At 32.6% G+C, this 27040-nt stretch overlaps 1 protein-coding gene across 4 annotated transcripts in view; it reads left to right on the top strand.

Annotated features, from left to right (window-relative positions):
- Positions 1-27040, top strand: part of RASA1 (RAS p21 protein activator 1) — a 371951-nt gene that overhangs the window by 313569 nt on the left and 31342 nt on the right. For all 4 annotated transcript variants that reach the window (XM_054688108.1, XM_054688107.1, XM_054688109.1 and 1 more), the window contains 8 exons: positions 7426-7578; positions 8465-8600; positions 9182-9252; positions 10533-10650; positions 13639-13670; positions 20224-20276; positions 22432-22582; positions 26750-26828. In XM_054688108.1, coding sequence (XP_054544083.1) covers positions 7426-7578; positions 8465-8600; positions 9182-9252; positions 10533-10650; positions 13639-13670; positions 20224-20276; positions 22432-22582; positions 26750-26828 — 793 coding nt within the window. The remainder of the gene's footprint in view (positions 1-7425; positions 7579-8464; positions 8601-9181; positions 9253-10532; positions 10651-13638; positions 13671-20223; positions 20277-22431; positions 22583-26749; positions 26829-27040) is intronic.

Here is a 27040-nt window from a genome sequence, read left to right on the forward strand (position 1 = left end):
TTTAGGTAGATTACAGTTATGTTGCAGCAACACATTGAAGTAGATGACCACAAGACCATTCCTTGCCCCATTTTCCTGCACTTAGTGGTATAATGCTGTAATTGTTGAAGTTCTAAGAAAAACTCAGCTTTAAGAATTGGTAGTTTTTGAGGAATGAAACTACACAGATAGAAGGGATTAAAGATGAGAAGTAGGAATTGATGCTAGCCTGCTAGTGAGTATGTACTTTCTTTTGTAATTTTTGTTTATTGTGTAACATTTTGGGAGAGAGTATAGTTTTTTTACCCTTCATTATCTAGTTTCTAGGATAGTGGGAGTTAAGAGTAGTGAGAAAGGAGAGTATCTTGGTTGAGTGCATTTCAGTATAAAGTTTTCCCTATATAAACATTGTGATCATCCCCACTTTTTGTACATTAATATTTCTGCAGATTGAATTTAGAGGGGGATAGACCATGTGACAGTGCTTTTTTTTTTTTTTTTTTTTTTAAGAAATACTCCCACAGAACTAAAACATCTTTTGGATTCTGCAAATATGTTACCTGTGGTAAAAAGAAATAGAACTTATGTCTCTTGGCTTTGAGCTGATTTTATCTGAGGCATATAGCTACATAAATATGCAAATATACACATAATTGATATTTGCCTGAACAAACAAGATATACAACATGTACATACAAGTATAATTATCTATATTTTACATGATTTCTTTTCAAGTTTAATTGGTCCAAGGAGCACTACTCCTATTAAACTTAGCTTAGTAGTTGCTCAGATAAATTTTCTAATGACCAAATTTCAGTTTCTCTGCAGAGAGATACAAAAAAAAGATCCAGTAAATCACTTAGTATAAAGCATATTTTTTTTACTTTTACCTTTATTTTACAAACTCAATTTTTTTTTCCTAACCATCAACTCAGACTATATGACTGACTGTAGGAATTATGTTGTTTAAAGGCAGTATGGGTGCTTTAGGAAATTTATAGTAGTTTTAGCAAGTTTATTTGTGTATGTCTTACTAACTTGAAATAAGCAATTTAGTATCATTAAGGACAAATGTATGAAAATCTGAATAGAACTTTTGAGAATTATAGAAAAACTTTAGAAGATTACAATATTATTAGGCACACAATGTTCCAAGTAATTCAGATGACAAAAGAGATTTCTTGATAGTTGGATTTCTTCATGTTTCTCTCTCTTTGGTGCCTGTGAGTGACATAACTAAGAGGAGACCATAAAGAAAAGCAAAAGTAATTGATGTGCTCAGAACTTCAATTGAGTTTCCTTTTTAGAAGGATGTCTGTTGGTAGTAGCACTACGTTAGTCGTTTTCTACTGTTTTCCAGTTAGGATTGTCAAGTTTTAAATAATTTTGTAGTCTGAATGTAGTTTACATATACTTATACCAGGTTTTCTCCTGATCAGGAGAGACAGACTAAAAAGCACAAAGCCCTTTCTGTGTCCTCTCAGATGTGCTCTACTGATGTTGAACATGTTTATAGAAAAATAGCGTGTGATTCCAAATTTAAAAGTAAAATGATTACCGCAACTTGTCTTTTTAATTGTTGACTTATTTAATATATACTTTTATTTTGGATGTGATATTTTAAATAAACTGTTGCTTTGAAGGAAAAAAGGGATGGATTTGATAATCATGTATGTAAGATTTCACAACAGAATCACAAAGCTACTAAGACACTGTATATACGTCTTAAATTTCTTGCTGTTTCTTTTCCCTTCTTGATAGAGAGGGAATGTTAACTTTTAAATAGGGGAACATTATGTATTTCATTAAAGTGTTTCCTTGGTGAATTTAGGTAACAGTATCTCAAATACAAGCTCTCTTATACTCCAAGGAATATATCCTTATTGATAAAAGAGGAGAGCTATTTGAGGGATTCCTTCTTAAATTGCTAGGAGAAATGGAAGAATTTCTAGTTTATGACTAATATGGTGCCTCCTCCTGCCTCAATTAATAAGTATGCTCCTTAATATTAAAAAAAAAAAATATGAGATAGGAAATTTCCTCTTAAAATCAATGCTTTAGCAGAAACAAAGATTGGTTTCTCCTGTTTGGTCTAAAAAATTAGATGGAGGGTAACCAAGACAGGTAGTTAAGATGACAGTTGGGTCTCAAGTAAGTAACAGATTAATTGTGCATTATGCAACGGTCATAAAATTTGAGATTTTCCTTGGGACTGTAGTCTTAGCATATCTCACTCCCTTTGGTAATGGTTTAATAATGTTTATTTTTACTGAACACTTGCTATCCATTAGATATTCTCTAAGCAATTATATGTATGAGTTATTTAATAATAATGTCAAGCCTACTTTCTATGAGGTAGGTACTATAAATACATGCCTTTTTATACATGAGAAAACTGAGGCTTAAAAATTAGTCATTTGCCCATGTTTGTACAACAAGGTAGCAGAGCTAGGATTCATGCACAAACCTTGCTTTCAGTTTTTATTCTTAAACTATGTAGACTTTGTAGTACTCTTTCATTTTTATATTTTATTTGGAAGGATTTAGGACAAATATTCTGAGGTTGAGATGGACATTACTTTGCCTATTTTACAAGTAATGATAACCAGGTCCAAAATGTAGAGACTTACAGTAATGGAGAAGGTTCTGGTAAGTCTTAGTATCTTAAATTATAGGAAATATCAGCATAGCTATCCTTCTATAAATTCTATCAGCCTAAAGTGTTTTCATAATTCTTTCAAAAAGAAATAGCAGTCCTTAAAGCTCAGAACTTGCTTACTAACATTGAATAATACAGACATTGAAGAATGGTTTGTTTTGTTTTACATTGGCAGGTCTGTCAATCTAGACTTCAAAAGTCTATTCCAACATTATGTTTTATGATTGGACACTTCTTCCTCTGTTTAACAAATGCTTTAAAAATTAATATTACTATGTGACAGGTACAGTCTATAAGTTATAATTGTCACGAATGTAAATATAGTAAAAAATGTATGTAGGTGATTGAGTTCACAGATAATTGGTATTCTCATGCTCCACTCAGAATATCCTCATAGCCCTAATGTGATACTTCATATAGTCTATCTTCCTTTGAAGAATTTTAGATTCCAGTTGCATTTTATTTATTTTTACTTATTTGAAAACAGTCACCGTCAAAGCTACCCTTAGCAAGATATAATATGGCTTTACTGTAAAAACTTAGAAAGCCTGTCATATTTTTTTTCATTTCATCATAATGATGCTACTATAACTGTACAGTTAGAAAATAAAGCATTTTTGTTAAATCTTTTAGATTTACTCAATAGGGACGTTTCTCCTTGGGGGGAATGTTGTATTTTTAGAATGTGGATGTTTTGAGAAACTATAATACACATTATCTTTTATATAAAATAAAAATTAAGATAATGTCTTCTTGGCTGATGAAATTAAATAGACTGTATAAGGGGTCTGAGAAATTGCCACCTTAGGGACTCTCGATCTCTTGATAGTTAAAATTTTTGTTTATCCAAAAGATCATACATTAAAAAGTGATTGACATTGTTTTAAAGTAGATCAAAGGACTAGTACTTAATGAATATATTGATAGAAATTAATATAAATTTGTGAAAGATTTCAGCCAAATCATATCACATTAGATTTATGATTTATTTATATAACATTTGTTTTAAATGCATATCATGATGGCATATACAGTTTAAATACAAGGTTATTTTTATGTAGTGATTTTTTTTGATTTCCAGGTTTTTAAATGGTACAAAGATTGCATATTATAAGAACAGTTTAATGGGAGTGCTTTTTATGTTTCAGTAATAGCTTTAAAATATCTGTGCATATACATTTAAAATATTTTTGTTACTGTGTTTTACCTTAACTTGAAGTCAGTAGTGAAGATAATTGAAGAAATTTAAGTTTTGAATGAGACCATTCCATTTTTTTTTTTTTTTTTTTCTATGACAGCCCAAGACTTGTAGCACTGGTATGTTTTGACACTTTTGGAGGATCAAACTCAAGTACATATGTGTTCTTGAGCCTATTGTTGAATAATGTAATTTTAGTTTATAATTATAATCAAGAATTCACATGTCTCACTATGTATTCAAAACTTAAGAGCTTTTGGCATGAGGGGAATTACTAAAATTGAGGGAAACAAAGATCTTTATTAAGGTCTTTGTCTTGAACTGAATACATATGTTTTAATACCAAAGTCTTACAGATATACAAACTAAAAACAAATATATTTTTCATATAATAATAAAGATCTTTGGTGTAATTTTTAAAAATTATACAATGTAATTATATATAATGTAATTCTGTAATGTTTATTTCAAGGTGAGTTTTCAAGGTGGAGATTAAATAAAATCTTACATCTTGAAATTTTACATAAAACTCAACAGAAATTTAATAAATATCAAGTACATAAAAATGGGCTTCGCTTAAAATTATCCTTAATTTTATCTTTGCTGGATGTGTAAATCTGTTATGTATATTAAGCTGCACTATTTTAGGTAATAAAGAATATGCCAATTTCTTATACTAAGTATGTCCCATATATTTTCACAAATAAAAAAACTTGGGGACTGGGGTCCTGTGCCGGGGCACCCCTATCGCCCCTCAGGTTCACCTTTGCAGTGGTCCCCGAGGACCTTCGTAGGGGCCCTGCGGGCGTCAGGCCTTCCGGTCCAGTCCACGACCCAGAGACCCCACCTGCCATCCTTGCGAGGCCGCTGAGGTGGGCGCTCAGACCAAACCAACCAAATAAGTGTTTTTGGGGAAAAAAGAGAAATATCACACTATATCTTTAAATCGTGTCCACGCTCGTCTCCAGGCCTTGCCACAGAAAGAAGACTGTACGGGCATTCCTGGCTATGCACGCTAGTAGGCACCCCCAGACGAGAGCCGCAGTGCATATTAGCACCTGCTGGCAGCGGCTATGGGCCACATTGACTGTAAACTTGAGGCCCACTTGAGTGCAGGCTCCTAGTGAGCAGATACCAGACCGCGTTGTTTACCCCTCCCCTCACTGCCCTCTCAGGACATGAGCTACACCTGCGGATGCCGAGTTTATGAGGCGTTTACATCACCTCACCGTTGCCAAAGCAGACGCGTTCCCTCCAGAGAAGTATTAGTAGCCTTAAAGCCAGGCAGTGAGAAGGGCCTGCCCAGTGGCCTAGCGGGTTAAGGCTCAGTGCTACAGTGCACCTCTGCTGCTACGGCCTGATGTTCGATACCCGGCCCAGGGAGCCAACCCACCCACGTAAAGGTGCAGGTGGGCCTCCTCCTGCCCACTGCTCCCCTTGGTGGTGTAATTCAGTAATGTTCACCCTTCCTCTAGTGTCTCTTCCCCCCCCCCACTCCCCGTGTGTCCCCTCCCTCGTGTGTCTGTTCCCCTGCCTATTCACTCTCTTCCCCCCCCCAACATAAAACAGGAATCCCACAGCATAAAATATGAGACCAGGTGTAAGAAATGTGTTGGGAACATCAAGTTAGTTGAACTGAAAACAAGGAGAGCTCATCAACGTGGGAGCAAGAACTCACAGCTAAGGTGGAGACGGAGCAAGTGTTTCATTAAACCAGTGTTTTCAGCTGATTAAAAATACACGCTTACAGGGGCCCCCGCGGTGGCGCAGCAGTTGAGTGCTGGGTTGCGAAGCTGTACGCAGCCTCTGCAGCACAGGTTCTATCCCTGGGCGAAGGGACCCACATGGCGTGCAGACCTCTCCTGCTGCCCACTGCTCCCCTCAGCAGTGTACTTCATCAGTCTGCCTGCTCTCTCCTCTGGCTCTGATGAATTCTCTCACCCTCCCGCGCTTCTGACTGTACCCAGTGCTTGTATAAATTAAAAAAAAAAAAAAAAAAACTATGCTTACAATGCCCAAAAAGACTTGTAGCCTAGAACTTCAAAATTTTGCTCTCCTCATACAGATAGCTAGATTTTGACTCTTCAAGGAACTTTAATTATCAGTAGTCTAGGGCCTCCCTGGTGGCGTAAGGGGTTAAGACACAATCTATGAAGCTGTTCTTCAGCTTCTGCAGCATGCGTTCGATCCCCGGCCAGCCAAGGAGCAACCCACATGGCGCAGCAGACCTCTCCTGCCTCTTCACTGCTCCCCTCAGCAGTGTATTTCATCAGTCTGCCTGTTCTGTTCCCTGCTGTCTCTGGTGAATCATTTCACCCCCCCCCCACACACAACTCTGTTCTATACCCCAAGCTCTTGTATGCATAAATAAATCTTTAAAAAATATTAGTCTAAAATACTCCCCATAGATTAAAAAAATTTTTAACTTTGGAAGTTAAATTTAATCTCAAAGATAATGGTTGAGCTAGAATTTTAGAGAAATGCAATCAGAGTTGATCTTTCCAATGTATCTCTATTACTAAGTTTACAGTGTTTTTTCTTATTAAGTTATAATGAAGCTCCACTATTAAATTCTTATTTCTGTCTTCTGCATAGGCTTCCAGTTAGATGTGTTTCTAGATAAAAAGGAAAATTAATTATTTTGAGCAGTTTCAGGTTTTGTAAAAAAAATGAGTCAATAGTAAGCTTTCATTATAGCAAACTTACAGAAATAATCATCGTATAATAGTTTTGTCTATTGATGACTAGATGTTACATATCTATTGCATGTCTATTATGGCTAGCTATTACATATAGCAGTATAATATGAATATTCATTTCCTCTGAATGTTTGAAGTTAGAGTAGAAGTACCAAAGGATAAGTTTTGATGCCTAATGTAATAAAAAGTAAAAATATTTCATAATAACTTGTGAATTTGTTACCATGACCATGTGAAAATAGAAATCCATTTTAAATGTGCTTCTGTTTTTTATCAATTCATGATTCTTTTATAGGCTTAAATTAAGAGCAGGAAAGTTAAAGGAACAAAGGACAAGTTGCCTTTAAATGTGTGGTTATAGAGTAGATCATCTTAAGACCCAAGGGGATTGATTATTAGCTTCATGTTGAAATGGGTATTAGAATAGTGTCCATTAGATAGGGTCATTCTAGTTCTCCATCTCAGGGAAAAATTCTAAAATGAATCAGTTTATTTTCTTCTAGGTGCTATGTGCCTTATTATGCCTAGTCTGGGTTCCTTAGTCTGTTGAGAGACAGTAAATCGATTGTTTCTATTTGCCTATCCTACTTTTGTGTACAGGTAAGGATTTGATTGTAGCGTCTGTGTCTTGAACAGATACACAGTCCTGGAGATCAAGAGATGAACAGAAATGAAAGAGGTTCTCATGTGAGATGGTTAGGATTGAGATTATAGAACAAATTGAAAAACTCATTTGGAGGGAGATTGAGAAGTTAAAAACGGTTAAAATCAGATTAACTGTTTCAGAGTAAAATGTAAATGAGTAAGTTTTATGTAGCAGTATCTTTTCAAGTACCAATAGTATATTTGATTGCTATTTTATTCTAATCTATTGCTTTTTTCCCCCATAGGTGGTATCATGGAAAACTTGATAGAACTATAGCAGAAGAACGCCTCAGGCAGGCAGGGAAGTCCGGCAGTTACCTTATAAGAGAGAGTGATCGGAGGCCAGGGTCCTTTGTACTTTCATTTCTTAGCCAGACAAATGTTGTCAACCATTTTAGGTAAGTCATTATTTCTATTATGAGGCAACATAATATAACTATCTTGCTGCAGTATTCACAAATATACCTTCTTTTAATAGAGTTCTGAATGATATTTAAATAATGGAGAAAGATTTATTTGCATTAAATGATTTAAATCAGTGATTTTGGGGTAGATAGTGAATTTTGTAGTTTTGTTTAAAAACATTTTTTTATTGGGATTACTGTGCTAATTCCAAATCATTGCTTTTAAAGTTGTGAAGAATTACATAAAGAAACTGGTAAAATACAGGATATAGTATTTAAGTGTCAATAGTGTGTGCCCCTTTTTTTTTTAGCTTCACTCTTCTGAAACTGAAAACAGCCATTTCAATTTAAAAAGGCATATGGGTTTTGAAGTACAGATTTCAAAGTCTCTTTGTAAAGTATATATTTTCAGTTTTATGGAAGAAATTGTAAAATAATGTAACATCTGTAAACTGATAAAATGTTTGTTATTCCATGATTTTTAGATTTTAATGTAAGCTGTGAGGGTATTCATATACCACATTTAGAATACAAAATTATTGTCGTGTGTAAAGAGTTTGAAAACTACTTTTAGGCAGAGAAAAGTCATTAAAATTGGTGTTCAATCCTTAGTACGGAAAGAAGTATCTTACAATGGATTTATAAATATTTTAATGAATTTTGTAACTAAGGTTTATAAATCTGTTTCATATCAAATGTGAATATATTTAAGAGAAATAATTTTAAGTAATTTGCATGTGGTGATGGTATTAATAAGTGTTGGTTTAATACAGAGATACAGATAAAAGGAGAAAGTATAATAAAAATTAAGGAACTTGGTCTTCAAAATTGACTTTAAAGTTTGTTTTTGTTACTTACGTTTTTTTTCCTGAACAAATAGGATTATTGCTATGTGTGGAGATTACTACATTGGTGGGAGACGTTTCTCTTCACTGTCAGACCTAATAGGTTATTACAGTCATGTTTCCTGTTTGCTTAAAGGAGAAAAATTGCTTTATCCAGTTGCACCACCAGAGGTAAGTAAAACTTAAAATATTTCAAGTCTTTATTATTTTATTAATAGGGTTAGCTTTTGTTTAGTTTTTTTGTGATGTTTATTATAATTCAAGAAGTATTTGAATTGCATTACATTTTAATTTTTGTTGTAAAGAATTGTCTGGTAAAACCAAACAATATCTTTTTTAAAAAAAAGTAATTTTACTGTAACTTTGTGATTTTAGATTTTTTTTTTTATAAAAACGTATGTAGGTAGCTTAAATAATTTTTGAATGCATGAGGAGTAATTACTGATATAGTGTTAATCACCAAAATTGCTTCAGGATTTTGAATTTTGTTTTGCATCATCAGAAAAGTCAATTTAATATGTTCTATGTCGCTTATTTAAAACTATTTTGTTAATTGCTTTTTTAAAAAGTCATATTTTTAAAAGAATTTGTGGAAAAACATTTCTGAGTTTTGGATAAATTTGAATATCAGTGGAAAACTAGTTTGTATGATCCTGTGGAATTTATAGTGTGGATTTTCATTGGTTTTTAACTTTGTGTGGACATACCTGATTTAGATGTGAAAAGATTATTTTTTTCCTTATGGTTTCTAGCCAGTGGAGGATAGACGGCGTGTTCGAGCCATTCTTCCTTACACAAAAGTTCCAGACACTGATGAAATAAGGTATGTAATAAAATATTCTCTGTAGTAGGCATTTGAAACAGATATTTGAATGACTTTAAAACTTTATTGCTCTTGGAATAGGAAGGTTTTGGAACTTGAGGAAATAGCATCACAACATGGTAAAGGTGTCTTTTAATATTGATTTCATTATTCTTGTGTTGACTTATCTATTCAGATCGTGAATTTGGATCATAGTGGACCATGATGATGATAGAAGTAACTTAGCTTTTATTAGACTGTCTCTCACAAACTAAAGAGAATTCTTTTAGTCTATGACTTAATTTTTATAGCCATATATTTGTGTCTCAACTGTAAATGTTACCCAAATGATGATTAATTTCTATTTTACATGAGTGAATAGTTTAAGTGATACTAATAGTATAGAATTATAGAATGTGATAATTTTTTAGTTTTATTATGTTTATATAATTTGTTATTTCTATATAATTTTAATTACTATATAATTTGATAGTTATCAAATTATTATTGTCTTCCCTTAAGCTGTTTGACTATCAATAGACAATTTGTTTCTTAATGGTAGAATGTTCAGGTTCCTTTCTGAATACTTTGCTGATTCTGAGTATACCATTTCTCATCCATAACAGTAGCACTATTTAAAATAGTGATAATTTTCATGGATACTAAACGTTTTTGAAATTGATGTTTTAAAAAAAGTTTCTCAAAATCAGCATTCTATTTTTATATGATTGTCCTCAAAATATCTTATGTAGTTCTTACTGGCACACCTTCATTTGCAATCTAAGCTAGAAAAAACAATGAAAGGAGGAAAAGGGAGGAAATGCGCATAACGAGCAGTGGGTCCTTACAGCTTCAGGAAGTTGGAATAATCTGTAAATTCTCAATTGGTTCGTTGAAGACAGCAGTTCTCAGAATGTGACCTTAACCTGGGGAATCTTCAGACCCACTCAGAGCATCCATGAGATCAAAACTATTTCATAATAATACTAAAACATAGTTTTCCTTTTTCACTCAAAGCCTATAATACTTGTACAATTGCTGTTTATAAAATTTTACAGTAATCCAATGATGGGAGTAATACAGGTACCATTAGTAAACCCATTTTACAGATGAGGAAATCACAATTCAGAGTTTAAATGTTGTCAGAGTTTTTCATGTGGATAATATCAGAAACTGACAGAAATCTCAGGTTTTTCACTTCAATCCGATTCATTCTCAATTGTATTTAGTTCTGAGGTGTGGCACATGATTTCTCAGATTTTCAAGTGTACTTTTAATAACTTCATGATTGCTGTTTTCAGTTTCTTAAAAGGAGATATGTTCATTGTTCATAACGAATTAGAAGATGGATGGATGTGGGTAACAAATCTAAGAACAGATGAACAGGGCCTTATTGTTGAAGACCTAGTAGAAGAAGTGGTAAGTTTTGTACTTCGCACTCTTGGAATTTTTTTGTAAAATTTTGAAACTTACCCAGAACCAGAAGAATTCATTTCTTTTATAAAAAATTTAAATTATAAATATAAGAAATTTTTTCTTATAATCTATTTGCTATTTGTAAATGCTAGGGTTTTTCTTTTTTTTTTTTTTTTTTTTTTTTTTTTTGTATAGCACATAACCAAGCTAGCATATTTTAAATTTTAGCCACCAATTTTCAGAAAGTTGTCATGAGATTTTAAGAATTAAAAACATATTCACTAGTAGTTCTTTTTATCCCTTTTTGTCATCTTGGTTTTCCTCATAAATGATGTTATATCCAGCTGATCATGGAATCTCAGTGATTGCATATGTTTACTTTCAAATTCTGTCTTCCAAATACATCTAATTTTCAAGTAATCTGGAAAAAATCATATTACATATATGTTATCACAGGGTTTTTTGCATTTTGAGTATTGGTTTTCATTGTCATCACATAATGCATTATTAATAATTAATCACACAGTATGAATTGTATTTTTTATTTTGAGATAGCAAGTCAGTATTCAAAGAACATGTGAAATTGGAAAATGCTCAATATCTCTGAAACATCAAGTGTTAGATTTTTGAATTCACTCTTTTTAGATTTTCCCAGCAACTTGAGATGTTTTTCTGTTATCTTTTACAACCCATAGAGCTACTCTTCTTAATTATACCAGGAACCTAGTAATATACTGCATTCTGTCCTCTGATAATTACTTCAGGAAGATGGCAAGTGGAGAATATTTTCTTTGCCAATTTCTTGTCTGCCTGTTCTGGGTACCAGAGTTTGGTATATACAAGTAGAGCATGATTACAGAAGTAGGAGAGTTGAGGAAATGGTGTGATACAGTCCATACTCATAGTGGGGTGGTTAGTGGGAGAGTTAGCAGTAGAACGCGTCGCTCCTAAATAGGTATTCTGCATTGTTTGGTATGAGAAAGGTTTACTCCATTTAGACAAAGTTGTTCAAGCTGAACTATCTAACTTTGCTGGTTTTACTACAAGATTTCATGCTAAGAATTTTCATGTTGAATTTCCTTCTTTCTGTTATAATCCCTTCCTCTATTCTGATTATTGAAAGGAATTATAGTATAGTTGAGCTTTTCTCAACCTTTTAGAATTCTGGGTCAAACTTAAGAAGATAAATTTTAGTAAAAATAAGTGAAAGTTAATGGATGAGTATAGAAAAAAACACTGTTCACAAGTAAGGAGACTTTACCTAACATCACTACAAGGAAAGGAAATGAAATTGAGAATAAATTAACAACATAGTATGAGCGAATAATATGATATGGTTGCTGAGTATGACTATAGACATACTTTGAATGGAGTCATTCCAAGTTAAGAGTTACAGATAGTTTTGCAATGTTTAGAATAATTTACATAATGACCTTCATTGGAACATAGTGATTTGCTTGTAGATTGAAAGCCACTAGGAGATTGTGTAGATTTGAGCCAGTTAGGTGGTTGTTGGATTTAAGGAACTTTGCACTCTGAAATTCTGATTACTGTTCTCTGAGCACATTTGTGCTTTTACATCTTAACTCTAGAATGTAAGCTCAGAGGATTTTTTTGTTTTTAGTTCAGTGATGTATCCTCATTCCTTAAAATAATGTTTGGCATTAGTGGGCATTCAGTAAATGTTTGTTGAATGAATGACCATCTCTATGATAATACTTTAGCCTCTTCCTTGACACTTTGCCCTGCCAGACTGCCTTGTAAAATTTATTGATTTATTTTTATCAGTCCAGCTCATATGTTACTGCTTTCACAGAGGTGCCTCTAGATTTTCTTAGACTAAATTGTTTCATCGTGTTTCCATTGCACCTTGCTAATTCTTCATATACATTGTATAAAATTATATTGTAAACCTTTTCTATAGTGATTAACACCTGCTAAAAAATTATGCATTTTGTTTTTATGTATTTTTTTAACATACTACTTTATAATAGAGTAGGCATTCATTGTTTGATTTTAGTTTTGTTAATTACTTGATGAGTGAGAAACAAAATTACAGAAGTAAATTCATGTATACTAGGACCATTTTTCTACTCTTTCCTTCATTATTCAATGGAAACTGGTATTGTGCTGGGTACCAGGACTACAGTTTAACAGATAATCAGTAAAAATTATGCCCAGTGTTGTACTAGTGCTTTTAGTGGGGGTAGGTGGTAACAAATAATGTCACCCATCTTAAGATGCTTACATGTACTATAATGGAATGAATAGACTAGAGTAAGGTAAAATTCAAAAGTAAAAGGTCTTTTCTATTCAAAGTAAAAGATAATATATACGTTTTAGGGAATCAGAATGTTTCACAAGGAGAGTAATATTTGAAATAGATCCTGCCTGTGTAATTCAGGTTTTCACTAATGGATAGGAAGTTGTGAATGGAAAGGACATTCTCCAACAAAATGAACAAGCTATAGTGGTGGGAAAATGTTGATTAACGAATTAGTATAGTTATGTGTGTCCGTAGTATACATTACCTAAAGGAAATTAGCGATGAGACAGAAAATGTGGATCTAAATGTATGCTCTAAGATTTTGGTTGCAAACTCAAAATTTGTAGGCAGTAGAGAGATAGTAAAGGTTTGGTTTTTAAAATGTTTGTTTTTGTATGGTTTGGTGTTTCTTAATGCAGGGCAAAGTTGCAGTTGAAACTTTAATTCAGATTGTAGTAGTGGGGTGGAATAAGGCATTAAAGTAATGATACTAGCTTGTATACTGTAATAGTTTTAGAAAACTGTTACCTAAACTAATCTAGGTAAAGGCTCTAGATTAATTTGTAACTAGAGAGAAAAGAAAGGGAGAAAGATGAACAGAAAATATTTACATTCATGTAAATATGAAGGGCAGTGTAAAGTTTGAAGATATGTTTTTTATTAACTAATAAAAATAGTATTTTATATAATTAACTATTAATCTATCTTAATGTCTTCCCTTCTAGGGCCGGGAAGAAGATCCACATGAAGGCAAAATGTGAGTTCGTGTTAATTATTAAAGAGAAAAAACATTTGTTGTAGACCTACTACTTGAAAAACGTGGCCATAAAATATTTTTTTAATTTGGCTCATGAACTCGTATAAATATTTTCAGGATCTCATGATGTGTTATTTTTAAATAGTTGAAAAGTGATTTATAACTATATACAACTTTTATATCACCAAACTAAAAAGGGTTTTTTGATAAGCATTACATTAATAACATTATGGATGTCATAGCTCTTAACATTTTTCTTTATTGTTGATTTATTTCTTGTGTTTATGTAGTACCTTTTCTGTATTTCATGTTTTTTCCCTTAGGGGATTTTCCCCCAAGATTATTGCTCTTACCATGGTAAAAGGATTCTGCAAGGACTTCATAATCTTTTTAGGCTGATTTTAAGTATCTTGTGAGGACTGATTTAAAGGTCAGGTGTTATTACATCTACTAGCCATATTTATTTCTTATATTTCAGACTTTATTAACTGTAGCCAGTTACCTCTTATGGGAAATCATTTCAGTGTGGTGTTTCTACTTTGCTCTAATTTTATTATTGTCCTTGAAGATCTTTTTTCACTGTCTTTCTAATCCTTTTTGACATTTATTTTTTTTTAAGACCTTAACTCTTAATCCCAGTTCTGTTTTACTCACAATGTCCTAATAGACTGTTGGTTCATTTTCTGGTATCTTTTTAGTGGAACATTTTATTCTCACCATCCTTTTACGATTTAGATAGATTTTAAAGTTTGTATCTCAATTGTTTGCTTATTCTGTTTTCTCAATTTTAGAACATAAAAACATTATATTAATACTGCACTTGCTGTCACCTTATTTAGTTCCTCAGCTTTCCACTACTGAAATAAGAAATTTTCTGATTTTAATTTCCTTATTATTCTGTGTAGCCACAGAATAGTCCCCATCAAAGAGACCATACCTTGTTAATTATATTATAGTTCCACCACTACCAATATCAAGAGTTACACATTTGAGTTAATGATTAGAAAAGACATACAGATAATGTGTTGGGGATCTGTATTCCCTTTTTTTCTTAAAATATTCTTGTTCTTATTTTATCTCTGATAAAAGTTCAGGATACATGGACCTATTACCCTACTGTAAGAAAACCGTATTTACAAGCATGGTGATAAATGGCAAGTTTCATTTTGTATTAGGGACGATACAGGAAGTCACAAATTTGGAAGTGTTTGGAGCAGTATGGTGCCTTCTCTTCTCTTGTTGTGTTGCACAAATAAGAATCCTGGTTTTATATGATTGTGATTATTCCATTTTCTGAACTTTATCATTTTCTACTTATTTGGTATTTAGCATAAGCTTAGTTTACATTGCATAGTTGGTTTATTTTACTAAGGTTATCAGCGCTCTCGTTTCTTAAGGTAGGAGACTATGGCAGGAAGCATCTTTCATTCTTTATTTTGTCTTCTCAGTGACATTTGTGAATGACCCTTTGAAAATAAACAGATAATATAACTTTAGCTACATTTCTTTTCCACTCCCTATTTTCTTTTTTCTTTCTTTTTTTTTAATATATCAAAATAGTGTTTTTTTTTCCTCTAGAGTTAACTGAGATCATGCTTCATGACAGAGTCTATATCACTTTTTTTTAAATTTAATTAAATTTAATTTTTTTTAATTTAAATTTTATTTTTATATTCCCCATACAATTACAACCCCCTTATTTTCACCCCAAGCCCTCCTTTCCCCATAGAGTGTCTCTTGTTCATAGTTATTTGTTGATTTTGATATTTTCTTTCTTATAGTTGTTCTTTTTCCTGGTCCTTTATTTAAGTTTTCTAGATTCCTGCTATGAGTGAGACCATCCGGTATTTTTCTTTTTCTTTCTGGCTTATTTCGCTGAGCATGACCCCTTCCAGCACCATCCATGTTGCTGCAAATTGCATGTGTTTATCTTTTTTGAATGCTGAGTAATATTTCATGGTGTATATGTACCACATCTTCTTGATCCAGTCATCTGTTTTTAGGCATTTGGCTTGTTTCCAAAGCTTAGCTATTGTAAACACTGCTTCTATAAACATAGGGGTGCAGGTGCTCTTTGGAATTGATGTTTCTGTGTCCTTTGGGTAAATACCTAGGAGTGGAATTGCTGGAAGCTCTATGTATAGTAGGTCAAGAAATCTCCACACAGCTCTCCATAGTGGTTGGACCAGTTTGCACTCCCACCAACAGTGCAGGAGAGTTCCTTTTTCTCCACAACCTCGCCAACATTTGTTGTTGCTAGTTTTTTTAATATGTGCCATTCTCACTGATGTAAGATGGTATCTCATGGTAGTTTTGATTTGCATTTCCCTGATTACAAGTGATGTTGAACATTTTTTCATATGCCTTGCATTTCGTCTTTTTTGCATTTCGTCTTCAGAGAAATTTGCATTTCGTCTTCAGAGAAATTTCTTTTCAGCTCTTCTGCCCATTTTTTGACTGGATTATTTTCTTTGTTTTTGTTGAGTCTCATCAGCTCTTTGTAGATTTTTGTGATCAGTCCTTTATCATTAGTGTTGTGTGCAAAAATGTTCTCCCAGTTGGTGGGGTTTCTCTTTGTTTTTGTTATTGTCTCTTTTGCTGTGCAGAAGCTCTTTAATTTGATGTAGTCCCAGCTGTTGATCTTTGCCTTCACTATCACTGCTTTGGGTGATGTGTCTATAAAGATGTCTTTGATGTGCATATCATGTAGTGTTTTGCCTATATTTCCTTCTATGTATTTTACGGTTTCAGGTCTTATGTGTAGTTCTTTAATCCATTTTGAGTTGGTTTTTGTGCATGGTGTGAGGTAGTAGTCAAGCTTCATTCTTTTGCATGTAGCGACCCAGTTTTCCCAGCACCATTTATTGAACAAACTTTCTTTGCTCCAATGCATAGTCTTTGCTCCTTTGTCAAAGATTAGTTGACCATAAATCTGTGGGTTTATCTGGATTTTCTATTCGATTCCATTGGTCTGTGTGTCTGTTCTTGTTCCAATACCATGCAGTTTTGATGATTATGGCTTTGTAGTAAAGTTTGAAGTCTGGGTCCACTCCCTATTTTCATGACACGAGCGCCAAGTCCTGATAATTTTATCTTTTAAAATACTTCTTTATTTTTCTCCCAGGAAAATAAAAGTGTTTTTTATTTCAGAATATTAACTTTCTTTTATTGGAGTACTGGCCAGAATCCAACTCCAATACAAATGTAAATATAGTATGTCAAAAAATATATATCACTTGAATTATCTGAATGTCTTTTTTAAAGGCAAACATTTTAAACCATTGTATAAAACAATGTACATTAACATATGTATAATAAGTCACAAATGCAAACCTAAGGTGAATAACCAAACCAAATTATTTCAAGTAATAATTGCTAGTATTTAAACATTGCACTTACTTTCAGTAACTTATACGTCACTGTCTGGTTTTCCCTCCTCCTAATCTCTATAGAAAGTACAATCTTTTTTTTTTTTTTTACTAGATTTAAGTAATAAATCCAAATGTTTACTCATAGTAAGAGATTCTGGCACTAACCATGATGGAGTTTAACAGAAATACTGAAAATCATGAAGATTTATAAGTATTCTAAAGTGATCACTTTATAACAGTTCCTTAGAAACTCTAGAAAGGCAGTTCTCTACTTTCTAATATTATGTCACATAATCAAATTCAGAACAGTATTTTGACCCAGTGATAAGTTAGGGAGATTCTTTCTTTGTTCAACATTTAATTATAAAACTGTTATTTTGACAAATACTAAAATTTTTTGAACTCCTTTATGCTGACACTTTCCGAAGTATTGTTAACTTAGTAATAAGGCATCTTTATGATTCCATTTATTATAATGGGGAAAAAAAGATGATGGTACATTCTGGTTTTTACTTTTAAAAGACATTTAATTAAATAATTTGGCTCCTCGGTGTTGAAAACGACATTTGTTGCTCATTACCAATGGTGCTAAGGTGAAAGTATCTTTCATGGTTCTTGAATTCCCTTTAAAGGAACACTTTACAGAATTTAAGCAGTGAACATTATCTGGTTCCTACTCAGATTCTGTCTTCAAGAAGATGTGAGAGAGAATCTGAGCTATAATCTCTATTCATGGCAAGAAGATTCTAATATCAAATATTTCACTCCGACTGTGTTACACCATTTATTCCATTATGAATTGAAATATTTCTTGAATGTGTACTTTTCAATTTTAGCTGTATTTTGCTTTAGGCCCTTTCCATCTCTTACAAGGACTTATGTAATAGAATCCTCCACAATGGTCTTCTTTGATATTTTAATCACCTTAAATCCTTTCTTACAGTAGCTGGAGTAGTCTTCCTAAATACTTGACTGTGTCCCTTTTTTACTTAAAATTTTTAACTGATTCTATTCCATGGTTACCTTAGCAGAGCCTAAAGAGCGCCTCTGATTTAGTGGCTCTTATATTCTTTATTTGTCGTATTTCTTTGTCATTTATAGTTTTATACTCTCCAGTGTGTAGACCTTCGAATGTGAATACAACATTCACATTTTCACTTTCATGCCTTTGTTCAAGCTGCTTCCTAAACCAGAACTTCTCTCAATTGTGTTTGGTAAGACTTACTTTATTTGTAAGACTTACTTCATTCTTCACTTTTCCTAAGACCCTGTCCTTTATCTTCTTCCTTACAACACTCCACAGAATTGTTGCCCTTCTCTGTTATTAAAACACTCCCCTCAGTGCACACTTATCACTGTGCTTTATTTTCTATGTTATTTTACAGTTATACAGTATTTGTGTCCCTCTTTCATATTAGATGGAGGACTTCTAAAATCAGAGGCTCATCTTTTTATCATTGTTTGAAATACATATATCTTAGATATAAGTAATAAGTGTCTGGGTGAGGAAATTCCAATCTAATCCATTCAGAAAATATTGCCAGTTTGTTCTTTTAACCCATTTGTGCTCCCCCTGCCCTTTTGAATTCTTTCTGCCCCTCTAGATAGAAAATTAGAGCAGTTATTTGCAGGATCACCTACTCAATTTTTCTGCACCGTATAGATATCTTATTCTAGCATTTGTAGTAAATGGTCATTTAGGCTGTACTTTAATGCAGTGCGGAATCTTACTAGGTTTAAAGATAGCCTGGACTGTTCTAGTTGTCGTGTACTTGCTTTATATGATTCTTACTGTGTTGGGGGCTCCAGGAAATCTGAATTCAGTGAGCAAATCATTGCAGTAGAGGGAAATTTAAAAGTTTAATGTTTTATCCGTGAAAAAGTGGAAATTGAGTTATGTTTTAATACTTTTTTATTTATTTATGCATACAAGAACTGGGGTACAGGCCAGAGGTGTGGGGTGGGGTGAGAGGATTCACCAGAGACAGAGTGGGGAACAGAACAGGCAGATTGATTGAAGTACATTGCTGAGGGGAGCAGCGGTTAAGGCAGGAGAAGTCTGTGGCGCCATGTGGGTTGCTCCCTGGCCAAGGATTGAACTCCTACTGCAGTGGCTGAGGTTAGCTTCATAGGTATGTTTTAATACTTTGACCAGTAATAGTATGGATAATTTAAAGCAATGTAAAAAGCTTCTGAATCTGTTAGAGTGAATCTTTTAGAGCACTTAAATCTTTTAGCTTTAGTCTTGTAGTATTTTGATTTTTCAACTTGCTCTTTGAGCCACTGTTAAAAATAATTGCAGACCCTAAAAAGAGTATATGGCAAAATGGTAGAGAGAGGATCTGAAATTATCAGCTTGATATTAACATGTGTTAATCAGCAAGATAGATAATAATCCTTCAGATAAGTAAGAGATTTAAGTGGTTTAATTGTTAATTGATATTTTAAGCCAGATGTGTCATTTTTTCTTAAGTAAAGTATAACTATTTTAGTTATTGTATGCAGTGGATCATGACTGTAATGCCATGTATAATTTCTAAAGGGTTAATTTAAGAATACAGAATATAAAATATTCTCGCAGTCTTCTTTGATATGCTGTTATCTCAAAAAGAATTCGGTATATTAAATCATTCTTTTAGTTCTTGATGTTGGCGTCTACTCTTTCTTATTACTCAATCTTATTTCTGGCTTTCAGAAATAAATGCACTGTTCAGAAATAAATGCACTTTTCTGCATGATTCAACTTTGTTGATTTTATTTGAAGAGAGACTTTATCACATAGGCAAATTCATTTTGAGAGAAATAATGAGAAATTTTCTTTTTTTTCTGGGCAATTCTATAGAGGACTCTGCTTGTACCACCTTTCTCTTCCAATAAAAACAAGTGAGAACACTAGCTATAATGCAAGCATAAACAGTTTTTCATTATCAGCATTAAATTCATTGCTGTTTTTGTATTAGTAATTAATATATAAATTGTAGTTTATAGTAGTCCCTGATTGTGTTTTATTATGTTGAAATTATGTTTACAAAGTGTAGCATAAAGTATGAGATAATTTGACCAATTACTTTGCATTTATTTCATGATGTCAGCTGATTAAACTTATGTTACAGCTCAGTTTTACTTATATAAATCAAAATGCTTTTTTGCTGTTATATATCTAATTTGTTCTCTCTTTAAAGATGGTTCCATGGGAAAATTTCTAAGCAGGAAGCTTACAATTTACTAATGACAGGTAATTATATATTCACTTGCCTTTTCTAGTGTCTTTATTTTAAATAAATTAAAAAATAAATCCTTAATCAACCATTTATCATGTATTTTGCTTTTGCAGTCATTTGATATTTATGTGCATTATTATTTCTGCACAGTATAGAGAAACTAGTGCTTTTGTTTTGGTGTTTTCAGTTAAATAGTGTAAAATTCAGGAAACTATATTTTCCTTCCCATGTCCCTGTCCTTTTCTCCAAAAGCAGTATTAGCAAGGGTTTTCTTTGTTTCTAGAAGTTTTCTATGTCTTTATTTCCCTTCCTTACCCCTATACATCCCCACCATCCCCTACACACACACAACACTCACAGGAACATTAAACACATTTTTTTTTTTTTTATATTCGAGTGTATTGAGGGATCATTACATGTCTCCATATGTAACTTTTCTTTCTTTCTTTTTTTTTTTTTTTTTTTTTTTTTGGTGATCATAAACTTTCCATTGAGTAACAGTTTGTTTTCAACTTCCTATAGAAGAATTCCATGTTTTCACTTTTTTGCTGTACAGCTGTAGTAAATGTTGCTGTTTATCTTTATGCACTTATAAAAATATATAATTGGGTTTTTAAAATATTTTTCCATTTTCCGAAACTATGGTTATAGAGGTATGTAGAGTAATGTTGACTGGAATTGTGGGTTTAATGTTTAAAAAAAAAAAAAATCTGGTCATCCTTTATTCTAACTAAACATTTAAGACTGGATTATTTTAACTACTAAATATTTCTTCAGTAAACCTCACCTTAAAAGGATTTGAGAAAAGTTTAAGCTGTCATTATGTAATTTCGTGGTCTTTAAAATTCTTCAAAAACAAGCAGTTTGATAGCTCCTGTGGTGAGTTATTGTGAATAAATTACTGTTAAAGATATTTTATCTGTATTATTGTTTTAAGCCACACAGTATTGCATTGTAATGTAATTTAATATTTTGCTGTTTTAAAAGATTTGAGTTAGTTTTAAAAGTGTTCAATTTTATTATGAGACTGTAGAGTAAGTAGATTAAAAAATAAAGAACGTGATTAAAGTAGATTAAAAAATAAAGACCAAGTGTATATCAAAATGACATGCTGTAGAAACAAAATATTTTTTTCAGTGTTTTTTTTTTTTTTTTTTAAATGAAGTTGGTATTTTGAACTTGTACCACTGAATACTTAACACATTAATTCTTGTGGGCAGGTGAAGTTCAAAAGGAGCTGAACTTAATTTCTTTAGATTAGTTTTTAAGAATCTGGTGGTGGTTTTTCTCTCCTGAAAAGCACATATAAACCCTTGCACGCACAGGTTTACAATAATCTGTAGTCTTTGTGATTAACATAATATTACTTGATTGTAAACACCCTTAGCTAGATAATTGGAACTGTTAGTAATTTTCATAAAAATGACACCTGACTTTTTGAAGTGTTCATTGTGCTTCCCTTTTAAAAGCAATCAATTTCTGATCTTTCCTGTGGAATATGACTTAAACAGAGAAAGGGCAAAGCCTCTTAATTTAAAAGTCACTGTCAATTGATGGTATCAGAAACACTTCTCTAAAATGAACATGAAAATAACTCATATGTAATTTGCATCTACATGACTTCAGAATCACACCTACCTGTTGAGCGATTCACAGTGCATATACATTGGTTTTATTAATGTGCACACATATTTAGTTGTTTTGAATCTACTTTTATAAGCTTTGGTATTCTTACAGAATTACCTTTTAATGTTCAATATGAAGTTTTGATAACTAGAGTATTCCTCAGCAAAATTGCCTTTAACTTTTTTACGTTCTTATTAAGGGGATTTACAAATAGATTGTAGCAGTTTTTGCCAGTAACCCCTAATTGTGATTACATTGTTCTTTCCAAGTTAGGACCAGTATAGATAGTAACCTGAAGTTGCTGCTGCTAATTTCTACCCTGTATTTTTATGTAATAAAACCACTTGTATGTACTAAAGCAACTTCTTACGTGGTTGTGAACAATACATAACACACACAAAAAAATGCCTTTATTATAAAATAAGTTTCTGGGGAATATTTACATGTATTTATGATTTTTGAATGTACTTGTAAATTATACTACTCAATACTGTCTTTTTACTTGATAATTAGGAAATAAAACTAATAGCTTCATTTTTACAGTTGGCCAAGTCTGCAGTTTTCTTGTGAGACCCTCAGATAATACTCCTGGTGACTATTCACTTTATTTTCGGACCAATGAAAATATTCAGCGATTTAAAATATGTCCAACACCAAATAATCAGTTTATGATGGGAGGTCGTTATTATAATAGGTAAGTTGTAAGATATTCTTAGTTCTTTTACTTTTGGGAAATGAGATCAGATCTCAATACTATAGTATATCAGATTCAAAATAATATGTTCAACTTTTTAAAATTTAAAATTACAAAAACTTTCATATAATGTAGTAGCAGTCATATTCAAAAATTCTTTAGGTAGTGTTAAACATAATAGTATATTAATAACTTGCCATTTGTTTCCCACAAAATAAATGTAATTTTTTTGGATATTTCTACATGAGTTACAGGCAGCGAATTCACCAAATCCATATATTAACTGCAAGACAGCAAAATATCTAAGAAAAAAAATTAATTTCATTCTTTTGTCAATGAGAAAATAGGAAAAAAAGGCTCTTAAAGAGTAAGTTAAGACTCATTACAAATGTTACCAAATAATTGGTTTATATTCTTACTTGCATTTATTGGTTCTCAATTCTCACCTCTAAAATTCAAGTAAACTCTTCACATATCCCCAAATCCAGAATGAACTTTATTCACTTGATAAGGAAAATAATAGAGAAACCGTAGGATTAACTGTTGTTTTCTGTATAATCAAAAGTAATATTTCATTTTATTGAAATAAAAATGTAAATGTTTCCCCAAACTGGATTAATCTAAAATAGCATAATTTTCTTTTTTTGAAGACTTGTAAGATGAAATATTATTTATTCATCTATTTTAATCCCTTCATACCTCAATGACATTTTCTATTTCATTAGAATTTCTCTTAATTCTAGCTTGTTCTAGGAGTGTAGTATATATAGCGATTCAGTGGTTGGTTTGCCTGGAAATAAAACAAAGCAAACCAGAAACAAGCTCTCGTTGCTGGTCAGAGGTTCAATAGAAAGTTCTAAGACATCAATTGGAAGATGTGAGTGTAGAGATTTGGATCCTTTTCCCCACCTCTTAAATAAACTGCTTTATAATATCGTCTGTATTACAGTGTGATACAGCATTCTTACTGAATATCTGCTAGCTGCAATGTGAGCTATTCATAATGAGGGAAAAGTAATTTTTCCCATTATTCAGTTTTCTAGGGATTTGGACTATATAAAACTACAGATTGCAAGCATGATGTTAACTAAATTTGTATATATCCATCTTGAGACTTTTTCAAAAGTAAAATAATTTACATACATTTGTTTTGAGGCAGTTTGATATATTGACTTCCCTATGGTATACATTCTGCACAGCTGAAAATTATTCCTATGTAATGGAGGCAGTCTGTAAAATATATATTTTTTTGCCTGATAAAGACCAAAATGAAACAAGGAGAGTGAACTATTTAAAATATATTTCTTTCCAATTTATTGCAAAATTATTAGCATACTTGCAAAATGACTTTAAAAATTAAATATACAAAATTTGAATATATATTAATTTAGTGTCCTTGCTCATTCCTCCAGGCTTTTTTCTTCCCCTGATGGGTATGTTCCTCTTATAAAATCCGGAGTACTGGTTCTAGTTTTATTATTTAAAAAAAAAAAATTGTAAAAGGAAGTCACAGTTACATTAATCTAATGTCTGGAAAATTACAGTTTTTGTTTTAGAAATATATACTCCAGGGGCCTCCCCGATGGCGCAGCGGTTGAGCACTGGGTTGTGAAGCTGCCCGCAGCCTCTACAGCGCTGGTTTGATCCCCAGCTGCTCCCCCAGCCACTGGAGGAGGGTCCCACATGGCACGCAGACCTCTCCTGCCTCCCGCTGCTCCCCTCCCTCTCCTGCCTCCCGCTGAGGGCAGCAGTGTGCTTTGGTCCTTCTGCCTGCTCTGCAACCTGCTCTGGCTCTGGTGAATTCTCTCACCCTCCTACGCTTCTGACTGTACCCAGTGCTTGTATAAATAAATAAACAAACAACAAAAAAAAGAAATATATACTCCATCTTAGCATTATTGTCAGTAATAGAATAAGAAGATACACCTTTGTGATTATTATTTAATGTTTAGATATAGAAATATAAAATTGGATTATCCAGTAGATCTATGTCACAGAGCTCCGTTCTGCTGTTCTGGCCTACATTAACTCTACATTAGTCTTTCAGTGAAGAAATGTAGCAGTTACATCTGTTTCATGTGTAATCTGCTTTGTTGAGACATGTTCTTAAAATCAAAAATGTAGATAGAGGAATTTAACAGCACATGGAATTCAGCAACAATTTGTTGACTTGTCTACTTTGTGAAAAACATTCTATAGTTCCTATGCATATCTATACATTGAAATAAAAAGTTATTACTCTTAGACTGCTGAGGTCTCTCAGATAGAGATGGTAACCTGACTACATAAATTCAGGTGTATAAAAATGTGCTTAGGAGAATAAGTAGGAAGAGAATTTAGGCTGTGAGATATTGATTCTACTTTGAAGATTAGTAACATTTATCTAAGGTTCAAGAATATAGTTTTATTTACTAAATATACTAAAATGAACGCATTTCATTTCCAGAACATAGTGTCTCTGGAAAATGATATATCAAAAATAAATTCATAGTGAGCTTGTTTTGGTTTATGAAATGTAATTACCTGATTTCATAGCTAGAATTTTTGTGGAATTTTGGAAATTTGGGTTATGTCTCCCTGTTCTATTTATTTAGATGCTGTCAGATAGAAAATGAAATAAAACTTCCTATAGTTTTCGTAAAGTTTTAGTTTTCGTTAGTAAAGACATATCTCATTGGTTTGCTCCTAAGTAGTCTGAACTACATTTTACAACAGTATCCTATTCTTTCACCACTGAGAGGAATTATGTGGTAACACTGAGGTGCTATTCAGGATCATTGTGTTTAAAGATACTAAGCCATAAACCTGATGCTATTTTTCATAGATTTGATGCTTTTTCCTTGTCATTTTTACAATGATAACTTTTTGCTTGTCTCATTTTCTCCTCCCATTCTGGTTTTAAAATGCTGCTTCTGCTTTTTAGTTCATATTCATTTAATTCTTGTGTTTTAATCTTTTTAGTCTTCTTTTTTGCTTTTTAACATTATTTACATTTTGTTTAAATTTTGTAGTATAGCAAAATTTATATGTGTATTAATAATATAATTTTTGGAGGTATATCTCTGTATATGTGTGTTTTCATATACAAACACATACATATGTCTCCAAAGATAAAAGATATTCCAGTTATTTTATCAGTCTGAAGAACATGAAAAAAAATCAAGTTTTGGTTAAATAAAATCTGCTTTGAGAAATGTTTCATTGCTGTCCCTTAAAATACTCATTACTTGAGTGTATAAAGGAAAATTTTAAATTTAAATATTCAGGATAATAAAATGGCTTACTGATTATAAAGAAACTCACTTTCATATTGAAAAAAACTGTAATGCCAAAATCCGTGTTAAAATATCACGTGTAATGTTATTTGTAATATTTCCCAAATATTAAGACTATAGCACAGAAGCGCAGGAGGGTGAGAGAAGCGCAGGAGGGTGAGAGAATTCACCAGAGCCAGAACAGGGAGCAGAACAGGCAGAAGGACCGAAGTACACTGCTAAGGGGAGCAGCGGGCCGCAGGAGAGGTCTGCGTGCCATGTGGGACCCTCGCTGGTGGCCGGGGATCGATCCGGTGCTGCAGAGGCTGTGGGCTGCTTCCCGGCACAGCGCTCAACCACTGCGCCACTGGGGAGGCCCTTTATAGCACTTTTTAAAATAACATTTTGAATTAAGATTATCAGTGTCTTTCCCATGTGCTGTAATCCTGCATGTAAGGATCTCCTACATGTATCTCCTCCTGGTCTTTTCTTCATTTTCTTTGCTTCTGTTTTCACCTGCTATTTATATATTTATAACCTAATTCTATCTGCTTATGATAGAAGCAGAATAAGTGAAGGTTTTAATGATAAAAATTTTTAAAACTTACCTGAACTCAGTATCAATTCTTCTCAATCATTTAGAAATATTCTTGCCAAAAAAAAAAGTATAATCCTTTCTTTCTTATTATTTGAATATGTATATGGAAGAATTGAACTCTGATTCAGCTATTCTGATGTGCAGACCAATGTTGGGAACGTTTTTATTTTTCTAAAATATGATTATTATGATCATCTGTTAAATATTTGGGTTATGTGGTTTGAAAAACACTTGCAAATAGATAGTCCTTGCTAACATGGTTTGTGTGTATTTTCAAGGTTTGCATGTCATTGTTAGTCATTTTTATTTTAACAGCATTGGGGACATCATAGATCACTATCGAAAAGAACAAATTGTTGAAGGGTATTACCTTAAGGAACCTGTACCAATGCAGGTCAGTGTTGATTTTCTTTTTGGAATAATTACCATGTATTTTTGTGTGCATTTTTTTGTGATATGTTTATGCACATATTTATACAACTAAAATTGCATAAAATTTAGAACAGATTTAAATCTTTAAATAATTCTTTCAGAAAGTGAATTGTTAAAGAATCTTTCAGTTTTTATTTATGTTGGTTCTAGATGATTAGGAAATCCTTAATGGCT

This window comes from Talpa occidentalis, unplaced genomic scaffold, assembly GCF_014898055.3.
Source record: "Talpa occidentalis isolate TD23 unplaced genomic scaffold, MPIMG_talOcc4v2.1 talOcc4.6, whole genome shotgun sequence".
Lineage (NCBI taxonomy): Eukaryota > Metazoa > Chordata > Mammalia > Eulipotyphla > Talpidae > Talpa > Talpa occidentalis.